This window comes from Eschrichtius robustus, chromosome 2 (genome assembly GCF_028021215.1).
Source record: "Eschrichtius robustus isolate mEscRob2 chromosome 2, mEscRob2.pri, whole genome shotgun sequence".
In the NCBI taxonomy this organism is placed as follows: Eukaryota; Metazoa; Chordata; class Mammalia; order Artiodactyla; family Eschrichtiidae; genus Eschrichtius; species Eschrichtius robustus.
Window position 1 is genome coordinate 126,449,895 of NC_090825.1, and position 22,254 is coordinate 126,472,148.

At 41.0% G+C, this 22,254-nt stretch overlaps 1 protein-coding gene across 4 annotated transcripts in view; it reads left to right on the plus strand.

The window, feature by feature from the left end:
- HMGXB3 (HMG-box containing 3) overlaps window positions 1–22,254 on the plus strand; it is a 61,627-nt gene that overhangs the window by 5,183 nt on the left and 34,190 nt on the right. Inside the window, exons 4-12 of one of the 4 annotated variants that reach the window (XM_068536185.1) lie at window positions 2,264–2,761; window positions 3,910–4,008; window positions 9,671–9,802; window positions 14,230–14,376; window positions 14,473–14,648; window positions 17,134–17,309; window positions 17,447–17,544; window positions 19,754–19,852; window positions 21,408–21,557. In XM_068536185.1, the coding sequence (XP_068392286.1) occupies window positions 2,264–2,761; window positions 3,910–4,008; window positions 9,671–9,802; window positions 14,230–14,376; window positions 14,473–14,648; window positions 17,134–17,309; window positions 17,447–17,544; window positions 19,754–19,852; window positions 21,408–21,557 (1,575 nt within the window). Of the gene's footprint in view, window positions 1–2,263; window positions 2,762–3,909; window positions 4,009–9,670; window positions 9,803–14,229; window positions 14,649–17,133; window positions 17,310–17,446; window positions 17,545–19,753; window positions 19,853–21,407; window positions 21,558–22,254 lie in introns of all 4 variants that reach the window. The other 3 variants (XM_068536183.1, XM_068536184.1, XM_068536186.1) reach the window with 3 other exon arrangements.

The following is a 22,254-nucleotide window of genomic DNA, read 5'->3' on the forward strand; positions in this document are numbered from 1 at the left end:
GGGTTGTATTTCCCTTAGTGGAGCCCATCTGCCACTGATTGCCATTTAGATTATTTTGTCCTTGTTGGCTTGGCATTTCCCTTCTTGGAAGAGCTTTGTGTTACCTACGGTCTTGGAGATGCCACTCTGTACTTCTCCTCTAGACGATTTGTTTGTAAACTGTGAGTCTGGGAAACAATCCCTGTGGAGAGGGGGAGGCGGAGTCTACGAAAGGTACACATATGCTCTTTGGTTTCTCTGTTATAAGGTCACAAACTTTTTGCCCATGATATAAGAAAATTTTACCTAATCCTGGAGTGATATGGTTTTTAAAACCAGACACTAATATAGGTCCTTATTAAGGCTTTTTAAAAAAAAATTAAGTAGATCATCTACAATGATTTTTCCTTATCCATATGTAAATTTATATCTACCATCATCTCTACCACTACCCCCAAGATCATTAACAGATTAGCTCTAATATTAACTAGCTGTAACCTTGGAAGAATCACTTAACCTTTGAGTTCTGCTCTCCTCATTTGTAAAATGGGGATAATAGTATCTATTCACAGTGTTTAAAATGGACAATGTAAAACACCTAGCTGAGTTCTTGGAACATACTGACTTGGTGAGTAAATAACACTCTTTAGTAGATTAAATGTCCAGTGACCGTATAATAAGAAAAGGTGGCATTTAATGAGCGTCTGGAATGTACTAAGACAGGGTGAGGCTTTATATGCTGTTTGACCTCTCCCTGATTACCTGGTATACAGGTGGGACCCTCCTGCCTGCATACTTCGGGAGCCCGTCAGAGACCTTGGGGTAGGCTGTCTCCTTGGCAGCCCTTCAGGTCTCCTGCCAAGTGGCTGGGCCCATGGTTCCAGTGTCATTCCTTATAGTCTGTAAGATGACTGTCATTCATGCTGCCCTGGTTTCTTGTGCTTGGATTTGTTGATTAAGTCCAGACCAACCTATGTATTTGCCACCATTTGGTCTTGTTCTCTTGACCTGTCTGCTTCAAAGCGTGACTTGAGAATATCATTTCTTCATTATCTCTCCAGTAAAGGCTCCATAAAGGATTTGGACAGTTTGCTTTCATGTTTCATCTCAGTGCTTCTTTTAACTTTCATCTCTGAGTGCTTCCTTTGTATCCTAAGTAGTCTCATTGACTTCTTGCTTTTGATTTATTTAAGGATCCTTTTGTAATTGACTTAGTTCCTTTTAAATGATGCTTCTGAAATTATTTTTTGGTCTGTTTAATTTCAGTTCTCACTTATCTGTTCATTTTGAACTTTTCTATCTTCCTCATTGGGTAACTTTCAGTTTAAATTGAAAAAAATAAAAGCACCTTTTTCTTGGTGCCAGTTAGCCATGCAGGGCTGTGCTTCTAGTACCTGGTCTCCTTGCTCCTTAGAAGACCTGGTCTGGAGTCCCAGCTTTACTACTTACTAATTAAGTGTTTTGGGAAAGTTTACCCTCCTTGAGCTTCAGTTCCCTCATTTGTGAAATGGGAATAATAATAGTACCTAACTTAGTAGTATTGCTTTAAAGGTCAGGAAAGTATTTTCTGAACCTTAAGATCCTAGGTCATTGTTAATATTTATATTCTTCTCCCTCCCCACTACCTCCCAATATATTCAGGTCCTTATCAGATAATCACCTCCCTATACACATTCTCTCATGAAGCCTTCTTATTGATAGCTTTGTGATCTGTTCATTCTCTTCTTTGCAAGTCTGGGAGAAGCCAGTGATGTCAGGATCCTTGCTTGCTGCCCTGAGACCCAACATGGCCTGTTGGTTTGTATTTTATGCTTTTAAAGGTTTCACTGAGCATTTTACATTCTGGTATCTAAATCTTCAGCCACTTTGGAATCCTAAAGTATCAAAGCTGGAAAGGAACTCATAAATAGCCAGATTCAGCTCCCTCGTTTTACAGATGGGGCAGCAAGGCCAAAAAAAGGGAAAGGATTTGTTTAAGACTACGCCAGACCTGGGATTTCAGCTCACAGTTTCAGATGCCAAGATCAGTGCCCTTTCTGGAATCTAATCCACGTTATCTGTCTTCTGTGTGATTGAGTAAGTTACATTGGCTAAAGTGTGATTCAGATGAAGATGACATTGCTATTGGCAGAGGCTGACCCTGTCTAAGTCTTAGGTCAAGAGAATGGAGTCTTTCTGGTTCCTTTGCAGAAAAAAAAGAAGAAAAAAAAGGCTTATAAGTATATATCTATGTGGTCTTATTCCATTTATCTCTGTCTCCCCGACCTGGCTTCTTCGTCCTCAGAACTCTAAACTCTCTGCACTGACCGCTGTGGTTCCGGACATCCCAGGTTTCCGCAAGATCCTCCCTCGCTCAGATTATATCATCATCCCCAAGAGCAGCCTGCAGGAGGAGCGGAGCTGCTCTCAGCTAGAGCTGTGTGTGGCCCAGAACCAAATGTCCCCTAAAGGACCATCCCTTCTGTCCAACACTGCCCTGGAGACAGTGCCCAGCCATGCAGGCATGGCAGAACAATGTCTGGCTGTGGAGGCCTTAGCTGAGGATGTGGGAGCCCTTGCGCAGCCAGGTGCTGTACAGGAGATCACCACCTCAGAGATCCTCGGCCCGGATGTGCTCCTAAATGAGGCTTCCCTGGAGGTAGGGGAGAGCCACCAACCTTACCAGACAAGCCTGGTAATTGAAGAGACCTTAGTGAACGGCTCACCAGACCTCCCCACTGGAAGCCTGGCTGTGCCCCACCCTCAGGTGGGGGAGAGCATGTCAGTGGTAACAGTCATGAGGGTAAGTGACTTTGGTTCTGATGATTTTGCTTTACCTGGGATTGTTAAAAAGGCAGCTAGCACCATGCAGTGTAATTCTGAAGTAGTGTAAGTAAGAATACTGGTGTGGCACACTTCTAGTTGGACTGCAGTCCTTTTGAACGTTTTTGTCCCCAGGCTTGGTCCAAGTCCCCAGGCTTCAGTTTCTTAGGCACTCTCAACAACTCCTCTTGCCCAGTATAGGCAACATTTTCTTCACGTGAGATAAGGTACATTAACAGGAGGGATGGGGATGATATTTGGGCTGTCCATGAGTCAGAGCCAGGATCTGTTTGGCTATTAGTATTAGTTAGAATTTTACGTTCCCTTAAGATTGTTTCAGCAAACACAATGGCACCTTGAACTGTTCAGGAGAATTTTTTAAAATAGTCTTGTTGGGCACAGAGTAAGTAGGAAGAAGGAAGTTCTCTTCAGGGCCAGGTTGATGGGACTAATAGCTGAGAAAGAAGAGGGAGGTATCTCCCCAGTGGCTTTTCTATCATGCCCAGTTGAGAAAGAACGGTGATTTCAGTGATTCCACAGCCTGGTCCCCTGGAAGTGGAGAGTGGGGGAGCTGCCACCATGCTGTTACCCCGCGTACGATGGCATCCTCAAAGAGGTAGTTGTTCTGCTTAGGCTAAGAGGACCAGCATGCGGGGGCCCCTATGGCCTAGACGGATGAGAGCAGATACCCCTGCAGAGGATTCTGTGCCAGGCGTAAATCCGTTTTATTACTTGTTGCCGCAGTGCTGTTTACGATGATGAAGCATGCCACTGGTTAAGTCAGATTAATAGGTCGCTAAGAACATTTGACAGGGTCAGAAGAATTGGGTTCTTTCACTAACTGCTTATGTGATCTTAGGAGTTCTGAGTCTCTTAAGAACCTCAGTTTTCTCATCTGTAAAATGAGGATAGCACATTCCCTGTGATACTGGTTTTCTCTGTTGCTGATTGTTCTTAATTAAACTTTTATTTTGAGATAATTGTAGATTCATACATTTTTTTGATGTGCCCACTGGATAAGCACATTATCTGTGGTTATTGGACTTGATCGGTCTTCAGTGTTGTGGATGGTCCTGGGTGTTCTTCACTCCATCTCAATAAAACTTTCTTCTCTCCATGTACCTACAGGATTCCAGTGAGATTAGCTCCTCTGCGCCAGCTGCACAATTCATCATGTTGCCTCTTCCTGCCTACTCGATTGTGGAGAACCCCACCTCCATCAAACTGGTCAGTGTGTGGGGAGTTGAAGGAGATTAAGGCTCCATAAGAATTCTCTTCCAGGTAGTTTTCTAAAAGTCTTAACAAACTTAGGACATTGGGACTGGCAAAGATCTCAGAGATTTTTCTGGTTCAGGTATTCTTAACTGGGGGTGAGGGAGTGGGGGAGGGTCTGTGAATGGACCTCCGCAGGATCCATGAACTCCTCAAGTTACATACAAACTTTTCTCCTTGAGAGAGTATTTTCCTGGGATAGGTTCCATGGCTTTTATCAACATTTCTGAAGCATACGTGTTTTAGAAAAATTGAGGGATCACTGATCTAATTCAATCCTGTTATTGTGCAGGTTAGGAAAAAGGTCCAGAGAAGAGAAAGGACTTGTTCTCTCTATGATTCAAGGCCACTGGGCTGCAAAACAAGGCAGAACAAGGACCCTGGATCTTTTGATTCTCAGATGTTCTGTCCATCACACACAGCAGCATGTGGGCTGAGATTTATTCCTAAATATCTCGTTTCTTTATGATATTGTAAATGGTATTTTATTTTTTAAAAAATATTTATCTATTTGGCTGCATTGGGTCTTAGTTGCGGCATGCAGGATCTTTCATTGCAGCACGCAGGCTTCTCTCTAGCACACGAGCTCTCTAGTTGTGGCCAGTGGGCTCTAGAGCGCCCGGGCTTAGTTGCCCCACAGCATGTGGGATCTTAGTTCCCTGACCAGGGATCGAACCCATGTTCCCTGCATTGTAATGGGGATTCTTAACCACTGGACCACCAGGGAAGTCCCTGTAAATGGTATTTTAAAACTGTTTTCAATTTCTGGTAGTTCACTGCTAGTATACAGTAATACAATTGATTTTTTGCTTATTAAACTTGTGTGCTGCAACTTTGCTAAACATGTATTCTGCTAGCCTTTTTGTAGATTCTATTGCATTTTTTACATAGATGGCAGTGTTGTCTGCTAATAAAGAGAGTTTCATTTCTTCTTTTCTGATATGGATTCCTTATTTCTTTTTCTTGTCTTACGGTTTTGTTGAGGACCTCTCCAGTACAGTGTTGAATAGAAGTGGTGAGAGCCAATATCTGTGTCTTGTGTGTCGTCTTAGGGGGAAAGTATTCAGTCTTTCATCATTAGGTATAATATTGGCTGTAGGTTTTTCAAAGATACCCTTATCATGTTTAGGAAGTTATTTTTGCTGGGAACTTTACCAGGAATGGATGTTGGATTTTTCAAAATTTTTTGTGTCTCTTTTGAGATGCTGGATTTTGTCAAAATTTTTCGTGTGTTTTTTTTTTTCTTTTTTAGTTTGTTAATGTGATTAATATGATTTTTCAAGTGTTAACTCTGTGTTCCTGGGATAAACTCCACTTGGCAATGATGTATTATCCTTTTAATATATTATCGGATTTGATTTGATAACATTTTGTTCAGAATTTCTGTATCTATATTCACGAGGGATATTATTGGTCTCTAATTTTCTTGTACAGTGTTTGTCTTGTTTTAGTATCAAGGTAATGCTTACCTCATGGAATGAGTTGTGAAATATTTTCTGCTTTTCCATTTTTTTGGGAAGAGTTTTGTGTAGTACTGGCATTATTTCTTCCTTAAATGTTTGGTTAGAATTACCAGTGAACTCATCCGGGCCTGGAGATTTCTTTGTGGGAAAGTTTATAATGGCAAGTCCGATTTTTAAAATATATATAGGACTATTCAGATTATCCATTTTTGAGTGAGCTTTGATAGTTTGTCTTTCAGGGAATTTGTCCATTTCATCTGAATTGTCAAATTTATTGACATAAAATTGTTCAAAACATTCCCTTATTCTTTTTTTAAAAAGCTGTGGTAAAATATACATAACATGAAGTTTACCATTTTAATCAATTTTAAGTGTACAATTCAAGTGCTGTTAAATATACTTACAGTGTTGTGCAATCATTACCATTATCCATTTTCAGAACTTTTTCATCTTCCCAAACAGAAACTCTGTATCTATTAAACAGTTACTCCCCATTCCCCACCCCAAGCCTTGGTAATCGCTATTTTACTTTCTGTCTTAGTATTTGTGTGTACTAGGTACCTCAAATAAGTGGAAACATGCAAATATTTCCTTTTTGTTCTGACTTTTTCACTTAGGATAATGTTTTCAAGTTCATCTATCTTGTAGCATGTATCAGAATTTCATTCCTTTTTGTGGCTGAATAATATTCCATTGCATGTGTACTATTTTTTTTAATCTATTCATAAACATTGATGGACATTTGGTTTGTTTGTACCTTTTGACTATTGTGAACAGTGCTACTATGAGCTTTGGTGTACAAATGTCCGAGTCCCTGCTTTCAATTCTTTTGGGTATATACCTTAAGAGTAGAATTGCTGGATCATGTGGTAATTCTATGTTTAAAGTTTTGTGGAATTTTTATCCTTTCAATATCTATAGAATTTGTAGTGATTTTACTTCTCCATTACTGATACTGGTAATTTGGGTCTTCTTTCTTTTTTCCTGATAAGCTTGGCTAGAGGTTACTGATTTTATTGCTCTCAGAGAACAAGGTTTTGGTTTCATTGATTTTCTCTATTGTTTTTCTGCTTTCTGTTTCATTCATTTCTGTCATTCTTCTGCTTACTTTGGGTTTAATTTGGTCTTTTCTAGTTTCTTAAGGTAGAAGCTGAGGTCATTGATTTGAGAGCTTCTTTTGTAATATAGCTGCTTAGTGCTTAATTTCCCTCTAAGCACTGCTTTAGTGGCATCCCACAAAACTGAACTAGTTAGTTGTATCTTAGAACCTTTCCATCTCTGACCTTTTTTTAATAAATTTGTTTATTTTATTTATTTATTTTTGGTTGCGTTGGGTCTTCGTTGCCGCGTGGGGCTTTCTCTAGTTGCAGGGAGCAGGGGCTACTCTTCGCTGTGGTGCTCAGACTTCTCATTGCAGTGTCTTCCCTTGCTGCAGAGCACAGGCTCTAGGTGTGTGGGTTTCAGTAGTTGTGGCACACAGGCTCAGTAGTTGTGGCTTGTGACTCTAGAGCGCAGGCTGAGCAGTTGTGGCACACAGGCTTAGTTGCTCCGCGGCATGTGGGATCTTCCCGGACCAGGGCTTCAACCCGTGTCCCCTGCATTGGCAGGCGGATTCTTAACCACTGTACCACTAGGGAAGCCCATCCCACAAATTTTGATAACGGTGCATTTTCATTTTCATTCAGTTCAAAGTACTTTCTAACTTACTTCTTTGACCCATGAGTTACTTAATTATTTAACAGATATTTGGGATTTTCCATGTGTCTGTCTTTATCAATTTCTGATTTGATTCCACTGTGGTTAGAACTTTGTAGTTTATAAGATCTGAATCCTTTTAAATTGATTGCAGTTTATTTTATGGCTCAGAATATGGATTGTCTTGATAAATGTTCTATGTGCACTTGAAAAAAATATGTATTCCTGCTGTTGGGTGGAGTGTTCTATACATTTCAGATTAGGTTGAGTTGATTGATAGTGTTCCTTATTGATTTTGTATCCTTACTGATTTTCTGCCTACTGTTTCTGTCAATTATTGAGAGAAAGCATCCATCTGTCATTGTAGATTTATCTGTTTCTTTTTGCAGTTCTATTAGTTTTTGTGTCATGTATTTTGACTATTATTAAGTACACAAACGTTTAGGATTGTTACGTCTTCTGGATAAACTGAACGCTTCATTATGAAATGACCTTTATCTCTGGCAGTATTCTTGCCTATGAAATTTACTTAGTTCTGATATCACCCTTTCTTTTGATTATTGTTATTAACAAGGTATATCATTTTCCATCCTTTTACCTGTTTGTACCTTTGTATTTCAAGTACCTTTTTTGGTAGGCAGCATATAGTTTGGCCCTAAGAGCAAGACCTATCTGATGATCTCTGCCTTTTAATTATAGTATTTAGGCCCTATGTATTTAATGTGATCATTAATATGGTTTGGTTTAAATCAGTCCTCTTACTATTTGTTGTTATTGTTGTTGTTTTGGTCCTCTCTGTTTTGTTGTACTTTCTTTTGAAATAATTAAGTATATTTTATGAATCCATTCTATCTCCTTTGTTGGCCTATGAGCTATTAACTTTGTCTTGGTTATTGTATTGGTTTCTTTTAGGATTAATAGTAACATACCTTTAACTTGTCACAGTCTGTCTTATCCTCTAAAACCCCTGCTGTGGATAAACAATACTTTCTTCGATAAGAAAGTTGTAGTAAACTAATTATTTTTCCTGAGCCTTTCCTGTTCAGGAAATTTATATTCTTTCATGGTTTAATAAGTTTCAGCCAAGCTTTTCTAGAAATACTTAAGAAGGCAGCATCAGCCTTGAACACTAGCATTATTTCCTAAAGTCATTTCTATAAGTTGCTGTTCAGGAGTATTTCCAAATTCATGGTAATTTATTTATAGCACTAACTTTGCTCTGAGGGTGTATTCAGAATGAATATTCCATGTGGGGCCACAGTCTGAGAAAAGATAAGATATAATGTTGTACCCATTAATAATAGTCTCACAGACTTTTTGCTCCTCAAGATACATCCATTAAGCAGAAAGGGCAGGTGATTTTACAGAAGAGGAAACCAAGGGCCCAAGAGCTAAGATGACTTACCCCCAGGTCATTCAGTATGTCAGTGACAAAATTGGAACCCAAACCCTGGTCTCTTTCCTTGGTGCCACACAACTTCACACTCATCTTTGACCTGCTCTCACTGTCCTAATCACCTTTTCCTTAGGTGTTCTGGCCAGAGGTAGCCTAGAGGAAGCTTGGTGTTTCCCAAGGGAAGTTTTTGCTTTCTGGCCAGGCTAGGGAGGCTGGGATTAGTAGCTGAGTAAACCATAAGTGACAGAACAAATCTGACAGGGAAGTGTTTTCTTTCCAGCATTAATCAAGAAATGGAGTGTGGCTAATTTCTATTTGTAGCTGAAATGTAATACATTCTGTTCAAAGGGAAATCATCGGAGATGGTGCAAGCCAGTGGCTGAATATATTTGTATGCAGATGATCAAATTCTGTTGAGTGTCAGAGGACCTGGTTTCAACTGGAGTTCCCTCTCATTTTTTTAGTGACTGGACTGTTTTTATATCTTTGAACTCTAGGTCCTAGGTTCTCTGATTTTTAACTAACAAGAATGAAGAAGCAAATTCTTTGAAGTATTGAGAGCCAGAGGGTGCAGCAGGATGCATGGAAGGAATCTTGACCAGGAATCAATAAGATCTGTCTTCTAGGTCTAGTTCTGTCCTTGAGTCACTACATGATTTGAGGCAAAGCATTTAACTACTCTGAACCTCAGTAGTAATAATACTTCATAGCATTGCTGAGAACATTAAATGAGATATTGGTAGAGTGTTTAGCACTGTGTGGTACTTTGCTTAATTAATTGCAACTCTTCTTACCTTTATACTTCTGGTACCTAATTCTGTAACCTTGGGCAGCTGTCTTTCTTCATTTGAATTCACTTTCTCCATTTCTAAAAACTGAACTAGTTAGTTGTATCTTAGGACCTTTCCAACTCTGACCTTTTAAGATACCATGAATTGGCTAACCTTCTGCAAGCTGGTATCCTCCTGGCATTGTTGTGGTTATAATGGTCATCAGGATCTGACAGAGATTAGACTGTGGTGTTGATTCTGACTTGCTCTTTTTTATTTTTTTTTAAATGCAGACTACTACGTACACCCGACGGGGCCATGGGACATGCACCAGCCCAGGCTGCTCCTTCACATATGTCACCAGGCACAAACCACCTAAGTGCCCTACCTGTGGTAACTTCCTAGGAGGGAAGTGGATCCCAAAGGTAAAGTTCATTGGCCATCACTGTTTTGGAAACCCCACAAAGTAGGCTTATTATTCCCTTTAAGAACAGATGACTTAAATTAATATTCATTTAATTTTCTGATGATACAAATAAGTCAGTTTCTTTCTTTTTAAAAAGAAAGTATAAAATGTTATCCGTAATCTCATACCATCCAAAGAAAAGCTATTGTTAAGATTTCAGTATATTTTCTTCCAGTCTTTTTCTGTGGATATACAAGTTCTGTATCTTGCCTTTTTTCCTTTAACATATAATGCCATTAAATATTCTTCAAAAACATTATCTTTAATTGCTTCATAGTTTTCCATGAATGACTACACCATGTTAAATCATTCATTTCTTGTTTGGGTTACATTTTTAACAATCTGCCCTCCGCACTGACTGCTTAGCTATTCACACGCACAGCACACATCTCATTCCCTAGCTCAGAGTCCTTTTAGTTTCATATAGCTCCTATTAAAAGTGGAGGTCTTTAACCCGATATTCAAGGTCTGCCATAGCTTAATGTTCCAGATGTATACCTCTGTCTCCAAATAAATGATGCTCAGTAAATTAAATGAGCGTTAGAGCTGAGCCCCTGTGACGTTCAGTTCAGCACATGTTTGTTACCTGTTGTCTGCTTGGCACTGACTACGTGAATCATACACACTTGCCACATTTTTTTTTTTTTTAACTTTTTTTGGGTTTATTTATTTATTTATTTATTTTATTTATGGCTGTGTTGGGTCTTCGTTTCTGTGCGAGGGCTTTCTCTAGTTGCCGCAAGTGGGGGCCACTCTTCATTGCGGTGCGTGGGCCTCTCATTATCATGGCCTCTCTTGTTGCGGAGCACAGGCTCCAGACGCGCAGGCTCAGTAATTGTGGGTCACGGGCCTAGTTGCTCCGCGGCATGTGGGATCTTCCCAGACCAGGGCTCGAACCCGTGTCCCCTGCATTGGCAGGCAGATTCTCAACCACTGCGCCACCAGGGAAGCCCTTGCCACATTTTTGATATAAATTATTTAGGGACAAAAGGACTAGAATAGCCAGAGGTGGTTTAATAGAGGAGATGGTTTGGAAAGATCAGTAGAATTTGGGTAGATGGAAGAGGAAAGAAAGCGTTGTTTTTGTGAAAATAGCTTAGGTTAGGATTGTGTTCATCACGTGTTTGACTCATGGTCCAAACTCATTTCTGTATAGAAAACTTAAATAGCAGCATACTTAAGTTCCTTTGGACAGTTTCCACAGAACATCTCTCAGAGAATTACTGGGATGGTGACTTTTGCCCTCTGGCTGAGTGTTGGAGTTCAGGATAGCACCAATTTCGGAGGCAGAATTAAGAATACAATTCTGGAGTCAGCTTCCTCAGTTCAAACCCCTACTTCCCAAGTATTTAGTTTTGTAACCCTGGGCAAGTCATTTTATGTCTCTGTTCTTGATTTAGGCTTCCTTTCATTTGTAAATGGAGGTTAACAATAGTGCCTACCTCATTAGGGTTATTGGAGGGGTCAGATGAAATGATCCGTGCGAAGTGGATGGCACGTTCCTAGTGTATTGAATATTCAATCCTCAGTAGGGCTTCACTGCTCCCATTGTTGGCAACAGTATAATTAATATTAACAGCAACAGTAGAAACAATTAACATTTCAAGGGGCAGGAAGTACCTAGGGCCCTGTGGAGTCTTTTGTGTGCACTGTGAAGCCATTTCATTTATTCCCACCCTAATTATTCTCCCAAAATGTACTTCCCCAGCTGCAGTAGGAAGATTGAATTGGATAGTTGTTGGACTCCTCCTTGGTCCTTCTTCATTGATGCACAGCAGGTCTGTCAAATGACCTTATTTCCTGTGCTTTTGCATGAAAGAGTGTAACCGATCCTGTGCCTAGTCTGCTTCAGATTCTGTTTTTACTTTGGTTTTCTTTCCTTTTTCATTTTGTCTTTTTTTCCCCCTTTGATTGAATAACTTTTGAGCCATTCTCTTTTTGAGATCAAACTCATGACATGAAAACAGTTTTTTTCTTAGCTACTTGTCCCGTCTTCACTTGCTAAATCAGAATATTTTTCCCAAAGGTTTTTGCAAGAATTACCATGTAAAGACCAGATACTGCGATTTCAAAATCTCATAGGAACAGAATAAGTGAGTGTGAGAAGAAAAAGGGTAACAATGTAGCATCAATGCACTTAAAATTTTAGAGATAAAGGTGACTTGGTTATCAGCTAGCTCAACTCCCAAATTTCCAGCTAAGGAAAAATAGATTCAGGAGAAGTGACTTGTTACATTCACATTGCTAATTATGCTGTCGCCTTTTCCACTAAACCACACTTTTCAGGCATTGCTGTGCTGTTTACCTGCAGAATCTGAAGATTTCCTGAGTTCTGATTTTTGAAAGAGCAATTATAAATAGTTTCTAAAAGGTCCAAATGTGTCCATGCCAGTCAGGAAATGACTCACCTTTTCTTATATTGTTCTGGAGTTCATACTGGCTAAAATTAGCCCAAGAAACATGTGGCACAGTTCCCAGTGAGTTGGATGGAACAAAAGATGGTATATAAGGCTCTTTAGCTCAAGGCCTCATTACTATGGGCTCTCTGATAGCAGTAATTGAGGTCTCTGATCGAGGAACTGGTAGTATTTGCCTTCTATCTTGAAAGAAAGTGACATCTAAAAAGGGTAGGCTGAGTTAAGGAAATGTGAGATCACCAGCTAGAGTTTTTTGCTCTGATTGCTTAAATTATCCAGTCTTCCTGCAAAGAATTTTTGTCTATAGCCTACTTAGTGGGCAGTGTTTTGCTCAAAGATCTCGTCTCAGGATTTTAGTTTATCTTGTCTCCTGTTTTTCTGCTGACTCTTCCTTCTTTAGCAGTCAGTAAGCTCAGTACGGTTTACTTGGAATTTTTCTTGTCCTCATGGTTTGTAATTGTGTGTTAGAATCTGAGAATGCTTTATTGGAGATTTCTTAAGGTCGTCTATATTGATTCTTAACCAGAGGCACTGTGTTGCCCAGAGGGACTTTTGAAACGTAAGGGGTTTTTGGTAGTCAGTGACTGGGAGATAATACTGAAATTTAATGGCATTGGCCACAGATGCTAAATTTCCTGTGAAGTGCAGGGGGGTCCTGCCCCTCCACCATGAAGAGCTGGGCCACCCAAAAGGCTATCTTGCTGCTTTTGACAAACACAGAGCTCTCTTATTCCATAATGGGAAATGAGGAATCAGATGAAGCTTGCCTTAGGTGACATAAGCAATTAGGTTGAAGCAGAGCCTAGACAGAGTGCTTTTGTGTTTTGTCTCCTAGTTTATAGTGCCTTTCACTATTCACGTGGAAGGAAAAAACCTTTGAGACCTACCACAGAGATGACCACTGTTAAATTTTTTTTTTTTGGCCACGTTGGGTCTTCGTTGCTGCGTGTGGTCTTCCTCTAGTTGCGGTGAGCGGGGGCTGCTCTTCGTTGCGGCGCGCGGGCTTCTCATTGCGGTGGCTTCTTTTGTTGTGGAGTATGGGTTCTAGGCACACGGGCTTCAGTAGTTGCAGCATGTGGGCTCAGTAGTTGTGGCACGGGGGCCCTAGAGCCCGCGGGTTCTAGCGTGCAAGCTTAGTAGTTGTGGCCCTCGGGCTTAGTTGCTCTGTGGCACGTGGGATCTTCCCAGACCAGGGATTGAACCCGTGTCCCCTGCATTGGCAGGCGGATTCCTAACCACTGCACCACCAGGAAAGTTCACTGTTAAATTTTTTTAAGTGTTCGTGTGTACATATATGTATGTAAAACTCGGGTCTGTCTGAGATAGCAGCAGCTGGTATTTTTAGTGAGTCTGAACCTTTTCTAGCATGTAATTAATGTGTGTGATCTGATTTGACCCAGTGAGAAGTTTGTGGTGTATGTGTAAATCAGCCTTACGCTTACTTTTAGGACTCAACCTGAAAGAATCTGGGACAAAAGATAAGAGTTTTCCCCAGTGGAGTTGGAAGCATTCAGTCTATGCGAGATTGTGACCACATTGTGATTAAATGAGTCTCATAAAGGGACCACCAAGATAAACAACTTAATATTTCTAGGCCCAATATGGCAGTATGTCAGCCTCTTTGTAGACATAAAGGAGAAGGCCTTGAACAATCAAAGGTCGAGGTAAAAAAAATGCCAGCATTTGTTCGCTGAAACCTGAAGAAACATGTCGTTAAGAAATTTATTAGAATAGGCTTATCCTAACTCGGACATTGAATACTGTGGTGAAAGGGAACTGGAATCAGAAGACTTAGATTCAGGCCAGTTTTATACTTGGGACCTGAAGTCAGCCTCTTCCTTTCTCAGCCTCAGCTTCTTATATGTTACTCATACATTATTGTTACAAGGATCAAATGAGAGAATATTTGTAAGTGTGTTGTCAACTGTAAAATGCTATACGCATGAAAGGTTTTCTTTTTTTTTCCTAGGAAAAGCCAGCCAAAGTCAAAGTGGAATTGACTTCTGGAGTCTCCTCCAAAGGCTCTGTGGTTAAAAGAAATCAGCAGCCTCTCACCTCTGAGCAAAATTCTGCTAAGGAAAACTCTTCCAAACTGACTCTGGAGAACTCAGAAGCTGTAAGCCAGCTCCTAAGTATAGCTCCTCAAAGAGACGTGGGTGAGGAGAATGAGTGGGAGGAAGTGATCATCTCAGATGCCCATGTTTTGGTCAAGGAAACTCCTGGGAATCGTGGTACAGCAGTCATTAAGAAGCCAGTGGTCAAGAGTGGCGTGCAGCGTGAGGTCTCTCTGGGGACAGCTGAGAATGACACTCCTGGACTAGACATGCCACCACCAGCTGAGGGGACCAGCACCTCCAATTCACTCCCTGCTCCTAAAAAGCCTACAGGGTAACCCAATGTGTTTATTTTTTTCCCCCATTTTTAAAAATATTTATATATTTATTTGTTTATTATTTTTTGGTTGCGTCGGATCTTAGTTGCGGCATGTTGGGATCTTTTGTTGTGGCGTGTGGGCTCTTCGTTGCTGTGCTCTGGCTTCTTTCTAGTTGTGGCGTGCGAGCTTCAGGGCTTGCAGGCTCAGTAGTTGCAGCATGCGAGCTCTCTAGTCGTGGCACGCAGGCTCCAGAGCACGTGGGCTCTGCAGTTGTGGCACACGGGCTCTGTAGTTGTGGTGCGTGAGCTTAGTTGCCCCGCGGCATGTGGGAATCTTAGTTCCCTGACCAGGGGTCGAACCGGCGTCCCCTGCATTGCAAGATGGATTCTTAACCACTGGACCACCAGGGAAGTCCCCCAGTGTGTAATATATAATTACAGCATTGTGTTTAGAACAGCAGCTTGCGAAGTGCCCTACGTTTATTTTGTCCCATGTCCTTACAGCATTCTTGAGAGAGATAGCAGAGCCCAATTCATGGTTTCTATTTTAGAGATACAGAAGCTGAGGCCTAGAGACATTGATTTTCTTTTCCTCCTACACTCTGCTGTCTATTCACTGCTGTCCCGTTCCTTATACATCTCTTCTTGTCAGTCTCCCTAAAGCAGTTATTACAGAGTCTTGTTGGTACAGGCTGTGGGCAATGTTACAAACCTAGCATCCAATTCTGGATACTACATTTGGAAAGAGAAGCCTTATTAAGGCATCTTTATATAATAAAGATTCCTGTCCTGGTGGTCATAGAACTAAATTCTGGTTGTGACTTTGTCCAGGGCTTCTGTTTGACCGTGGGCATAGTCATTTCATACCCATTTTCCCCTCTGAAAAATCTTCAGTTGGGTGTTATAAAAAAAAATCGTATCCTCAATGGCTGACCATACAGCCTGAAAAAGATTGTGTGTAAAGCTTGCAGCCCAGTGCCTTGCAGATAGGAGAGGTCCGTAAGTGTGGGCTGTGTTTCCTTCCGTCCTTAAAGGCTTTCTCACCTTAGAGGCTTGACTGAATTCTCCATGTATGTAGCTTCTTTACAGAGGCAGCTATGGTCGTAAAATGGAAGGCTCTTTTTTGTTTATATCATTGGTTCTCAAAGGGGAACAGTGCCCCAGGGGACATTGTGGCAATGTTTGGAGACATTTTTGGTTGATACAACTGGGGAGGGAGTGCTACTGGCATCAAGTGGGTAGAGGCCAAGGATGCTGCTGAACAGCCTCTTGCAACAGAGAATTATTTGGCCCAAAATGTTAGTAGTGCCAAGGTTTAGAAATTCTGGTTTATATTATTACGATTAAAAAACTTCTATTGTTGAATAGAAAATATATTCACATAGTTCAGACTGAAAAGGTGTAAGGAATATATACTGAAAAAAATGTCCTTTCTGTCCCATCCTTGAGTGCTCCATTCCCATTTCCCAGAGACAATATTCCCAACTTTCTGTGTTTTTAGAGATAATTTTAAGTATATGCAAACAAATAGTGTATGTGTGTTTATAATTAATATTGTTAAATTTTAAAAGTCAAGATGTCGAAGTATGTATGTTACGCTACCATTTGTGTAAAGAAAGGTAGGGAAAAAATACATGCGTGTACACAGATATATATATACACGTACATAGTTGACTCTTGAATAGACATGGACTTGAACTGCGTGGGTCCACTTACACGTGGATTTTTTTCATTACGTATGTAATACAGTACTACATGGTGTGCAGTTGGTTGAATCTGCCAGATGTGGAACCCTGGATATGGAGGGCTGTGAAGTTTATCAGTGGACTTTTGACTCCATGGGGGTCAGTGCCCCTAATACGTGCTGTTCAAGGTCAGCTGTGTGTGTGTATATATATATTTTTCCCCCACCTTTCTTTACACAAATGGTAGCATAACATACATACTTTGACATCTTGTCTTTTAAAATTTAACAATATACTTTGAGATGGTTCCGTGTCCTTAGAGAATGAAGCCGTGCACTTTTGGGCAGGTGAAGCACTTTAGCAAACGTGTATTGAGGCCTTCTATGGGCAGGCTTTATGCTCGACACTGGAGCTACAAAGTTGAAGAAAACATGAACCTTGTTCTCCAGGGTCTCTCTGCTGCCCTCATGTGGGAGACTGATACACTTTAAATACTTGGGCTGATAAGAGGCAGATTAGATGTTATAACTACAGTAGCTATTGATATCCCTCACTGTAGGCACTGTTTTGCACTTTTTTATCTTCATAATGACCCCATGAAGTACATGTAATTGCGTATTACAAACGAGGTAAACAGAAGAGTAAGATTTCTTGCCCAGGGTTACACAGCTATTTAATGGTTTAATTAATGTCTAAAGCCTGACAGTTTAACCAGGACACTATTCTAATAAAGTGCTATCTGAAGATTGCACTTTGGTTTTCTTCCCCTTGGTCTGGAATGTCTAGGAGAGTTCACTTCTTGTTTTTTTTTTCAGAGTTGACCTGCTTATTCCTGTGCCCAGAGCCTCAGAGCTTAAAGGCAGAGCACGGGGCAAGCCCTCATTACTGGCTGCAGCAAGACCCATGAGAGCAATTCTTCCAGCCCCAGCTAACGTGGGTCGAGGCAGCAGCATGGGACTGCCCAGGGCCAGGCAGGCCTTTCCCCTGAGTGGTAAGGTCTGGGACAGACTCGGGAGGAGGGACTGTCTAAAGGGAAGGGGACAGGAGTCGGGGTTGAGCATGGAGATGAGAGACTTAGGGAGACTCTGAATGCACTTAAGTCACCAGTCTGGCTCCTGGTTGTCTCAGATAAGACTCCCTCTGTGAGGACTTGTGGCCTGAAGCCAAGCACGCTGAAGCAGCTGGGCCAGCCCATCCAACAGCCATCTAGCACTGGTGAGGTGAAGGTAAGACCCCTTCCCCAGAGGGGGAGCCATCTGTGGGGGGGGCTGGCGTCTCCGAGAACAGGGCTTCCATTGAGTGTCTCAAAGCCATAGGCAAAAAGCCTATTCTTACACTGGTAGAACTGTGGGAGGAGGGTTAGCATGAATGAGTTATCTGTTTTTTAATTAGTTTCTTTTTCTGGTTATAAAAATGAATGCATGTTTTAAAATTTTTATTTAGAAATAATTTAAAACAAGAAAAGTTGCAAGACTAAAAGTAGTACAAAGAGCACCCATGCACTCTTTACCTAGTCACCTGTTGTTAACATATTAGCCCATTTTGCGTTATCATTTGTGCTCATTTGTCTTCCCAATTGTGTGTGTGTGTATGTTTAAAATACACATAATTTAAAGGTAAGTAACATGGCCTTTTACTCTTTAATGCTTCAGTGTGTATTTCCTAAGACTAGAGATATTCTGTTACTGAAACATTGATACTTTATCATTTGTATTCCAGTTTCGTCCCTTTTACCCAGTTTTGTCCTTTATAGCATTTTCTACGTTAGTACAGGATCCGATCTAGGATTAGATGCTGCATTTAGTTGTCATGTCTTTTTAGAAAAAATGAATGCATGGTTGTTGTAGAAAATAAAGAAAATTCAGGTAAGGCAGAAAGAAAATAAGTCTCTTCTGATCCTGCCACCCAGAAATAACTGTTATTGATGGTCTGGTGTGCACTCATTCAGCCAAGTCCTTTCCTGCATTTGTCTGTGTTTATCTTTTAAGTGTAATTTTTTAAACCTAAAAGCATGGCTCTTTCTCCATGTACTGGTTTGTAACCAGTACAATTCATTCCATTTAATGATAGAGCTATTAAAGATTTCCCAGGTGTCAAAATTGTATATGTTCAAGTATATGTATTATTAGATTTTTTTTTTATTTCTTTCGCCATATGTGACTTGAATATGATCAAAGATCCCTAAATCAGCACTTTTGTGAACATGACCGTCAGTAACAAACACATTTCTACATCACAGCCTGGTAAATATATACATATATATACACATTAAAAGTATAATGAAACTATGCCCTTATTTTATGCAGTCATTTTTCCATTTCTTTTTCCAAAATGCTGGTTTCAGCCCATTAAGTTAATTTCACAACCCCTCAGTTTGAAATTGAAAACCCTGACATGGACCAAATTGGAATAGGAATATCAGTCTGCCATCTCCCTTGCCGTGTGCTCTCTGTCAGGTAACTGCTTTTGTTTGATAGTTCTAAATTTGCCCCAACAAGGCTATCAGCCAGCTTCTACTTTGAAGGTTGATCTGTTTTCACCCAAATGTGGTGTCACCACTGGGTGCATGTGTGATCTTGGGGAATAGAAGGATAGTAATCGAGTCTGCTTTAGCTGCTTCCTAGATTTCCAGCCCTTTGATTCCCTTCATGTGTGTAAATTCCCAGTCTTCTGTGTAGTTTCCTTTTAATTGGCAAATTGGGTATTTGTTAAAAAGCCATAAACCCTTTTACTAGTCTTAAACCAGTTAAGTTACATGAAAAAGTTACATGAAATCTTATGTTCTGAAAATTAACTTAAATTCATTATTACAGAATAATTATTTTTAATTTAGAATGCTTTCTTCATCTTTTCTTTTTTACATTCCATATAGAACATTTGAAAATTTTTATAGATAGTGGTAAAATGGAAAACAACCATGATTTTCATTTTCCCCTCAACCTGTGACATTTTAGTGAATAATCTTTCAAACTTCTTGTGTTTTTTTTTTTTTTTTTTGGCTGTGCCATGCAGGTTGTGGGATCTTAGTTGCCTGGCCAGGGGTTGAACCCAGACCCCCAGCAGTGGAAGCATGGCGTCCTAACCACTGGACCACCAGGGAATTCCCCAGACTTCTTTATGTCAGCATAATTCAACCACATATTTGTGTATAGAGCTATTACATGCTTTTCTTGATAGTAGTTGTAAATCTGACTCATAGTGTTTCTGATATGCAGCGTTAGAAGTTGTGCAAAAGAGTGTGGGAACCCCTGGAGTTGAAAGTGACACTCAACCTTTGGTGGGCTGGTGACCGCTGACTAGCATTTCAGAGGGCTCATTTGGAGCGTAGCTCTACAAATGCCTGGGCAACTGTTTCCTCAAGCTGTTTCAGGACACAGGACCTCAGGAGTTTGACTGAGGTTCAGAAGCACTAAAATAATTTGTTTTGATCTACAGCTACCAAATGGCCCAGCCAACAGGACATCTCAGGTGAAAGTTGTAGAGGTCAAGCCTGATATGTTTCCTCCATATAAGTATAGCTGCACCGTCACACTGGTAAGTGCAGACAGGTGATGGGTTGACATAGAGGTGGTTTGATTGTGTGGTTGAGGGTGAGTAGGAGTCTGAGGTGGGTGGGGAGTGGTACTTGGGAGTGAGAGTAGGGTGAGGGATAGATCATAGATTCTGAAGATCCTGTCATTGGTACAAATGATAGCTACTGGGTGAATCATCTAGGTTTGTTGTTTTTCCCAGGTGAGATCCATGAAGTGTAGGCCAGCTGAGACCAGGATATTTCTTTTGAGAGTAGCTGGAGATGAGAATCCAGTCTAGCTTCAACATTCAGCAGTCTTTGGACCTTTTAGCCTCAAAAGTGTGGTCTACATATAAGTTTGAGAAATGTACTTTTTTCCTCCCTAAAACAGAGTCACATTCAGTACTAGTATCTGAAAGGGTTTGAGAAGTGCTTTAGTAAAGCAACTTATTTTGTTTAGCCTCGTGTTTGTCACCAAGGTTTTCCCTCCCCCACTTTAATTTTTAACATAACACATGTTAACATCCCAATAAATGAATGTGTGACTCTGGGGTCGTCCTTTTGCAGGGTAAGCAGCCTAGAGCAGTGGAATAAGCACTGGGTGTCGAAAGACCTAGTCCAAAAGTGGTTCTGGCTCTGCTGCTAGCATGCCATCTAACCTTGAGCAAGGCTCTTTCCTTCTCTGGTCCTCAGTTTTCACTGTCTGTAAAATACTCTGTTGGTTTAGAAAGCGTGTTAGGGCTTCTCTTGCTCAACATTCTCTAATTTTGTTGATCCTTAAGGTACCAATCAGCCAGGTATCATTTGGCAGTTTCCCTGGATGAGTAAGGTACACAGATCTTGAGAAAACAGCTAGATTTTTAAAAATTCAGAAACTTTATTGAGCACCTGCTCTGTGCCATGCCCTGTGCTAGGATTCAGTAGGAACAAGACAGTGCATAGTATGGTGGGTCAGTGCCTCATCTGGCCTGATCTTGGGGAGAGTGTCTCTCTTATCCTAGAGAGCTGCTCAGGCTTCTTTTTCTAAAGACCTAATTACTACCTTCTCCATGCCATCCATCCCTTCACTACCTACCTCTTCCATTTGGCTATGAGAGGCCACTAGGGATACCATCTGGTGGGAACTGCCCAGGACCTTCTCTTCGGCTGATTAGACTGCAGCTTGTCGTAGGAGTCTAGATGCCAGAGGTTTGAGCTTAAACAGTCGAGAAGTCACAATTTATCTTTATTGGAGCTTGAAATCTTCGGTTCACCACAGTCTCTGGCACTCTGTTAGAACAGGCCTGTTTCACTCTGCTGATTGCCTGGACCCTGAAGGCATTTGAATTTCTGACCTTTGAGATTCAACTCACTTGTTTCACAGATAGGGAAGGACTTGTCAAAATTATTTAGGCTGTATTAAGACTGAAAGGGGATAGCTGCAGAAAAAGTATCTTGCTTCAAGGCTCTTGGAGAGTTAGTCTAAATCGGGTTTTGTGATTGCCCTCTCTGTTTTACCAATAGCAGGTCATCCTGATTCTTGGCTCTGCCCAGGTGTAAGTTGACTTGTAGAATTGAACTACAGTCTTACTTTTTTAGGATTTGGGCCTGGCTACATCAAGAGGTCGGGGAAAGTGCAAGAATCCCTCTTGTAGCTATGTCTACACCAATCGGCATAAACCGCGGATTTGTCCCAGCTGTGGTTTTAACCTTGCCAAAGACCGGACTGAGAAAACCACCAAGGTTCTCGTGAGTTCCTTCCCCAAACACACCCCGCAGCCTTGGATTGGGTTCTGTTAGCAGACCTGCTTCAGGAGAAATAAAAGGATTTCTTAGTACACAATAGTAGTTAGCACCTGAACTGGAACCAAGTTACAGGTTCTGAACCTGGGCAAGTGCCTTCTTTCTGGGCTTCCTTGTCCTCTTTGCCAAGGTGAGGGGGCTGACCAGATACCTTGATCTCTGAGAACCTTCTAGCTCAGTGGACCAAGATTTCATTCACGGGAGTGCCGGGGGGAAGCCAACACAGGCCTTAAAGAGGATTCTGAAGAAGAGAGGGGTGGAAGGGTTACATCCTTTTAGCTCTGAGGCTGGTGAAGGGCCTGTAAATAGAATTTTGGTAAATACAGAGTGCCAACCCCAGGACTTTGTAGATGAGATAACTGCTTCTCAGGTTTCTTGCAGAGCATTTGGCCAACCACAAAGCTTTACTTCTAGCAGTGTTGGCAGGCCTCCTCCCTGAAGTTGGACCAAACTATTTGGATAGTAAAACACATTCCACTTGGCTCCTTAGGGCTTGTTTTTTTCTGTTGTTTGTTGGTTTATTAGAACCAGGGAAAATAGGCAGTTTCAGAGGGCCTCTTAATTTCCGCATGTGAATTTTTTTAAGTGAACAGAAAGATGTAGCACCTAAGGCAGGGAACAGAATGACTAGGATGAGGGTAAG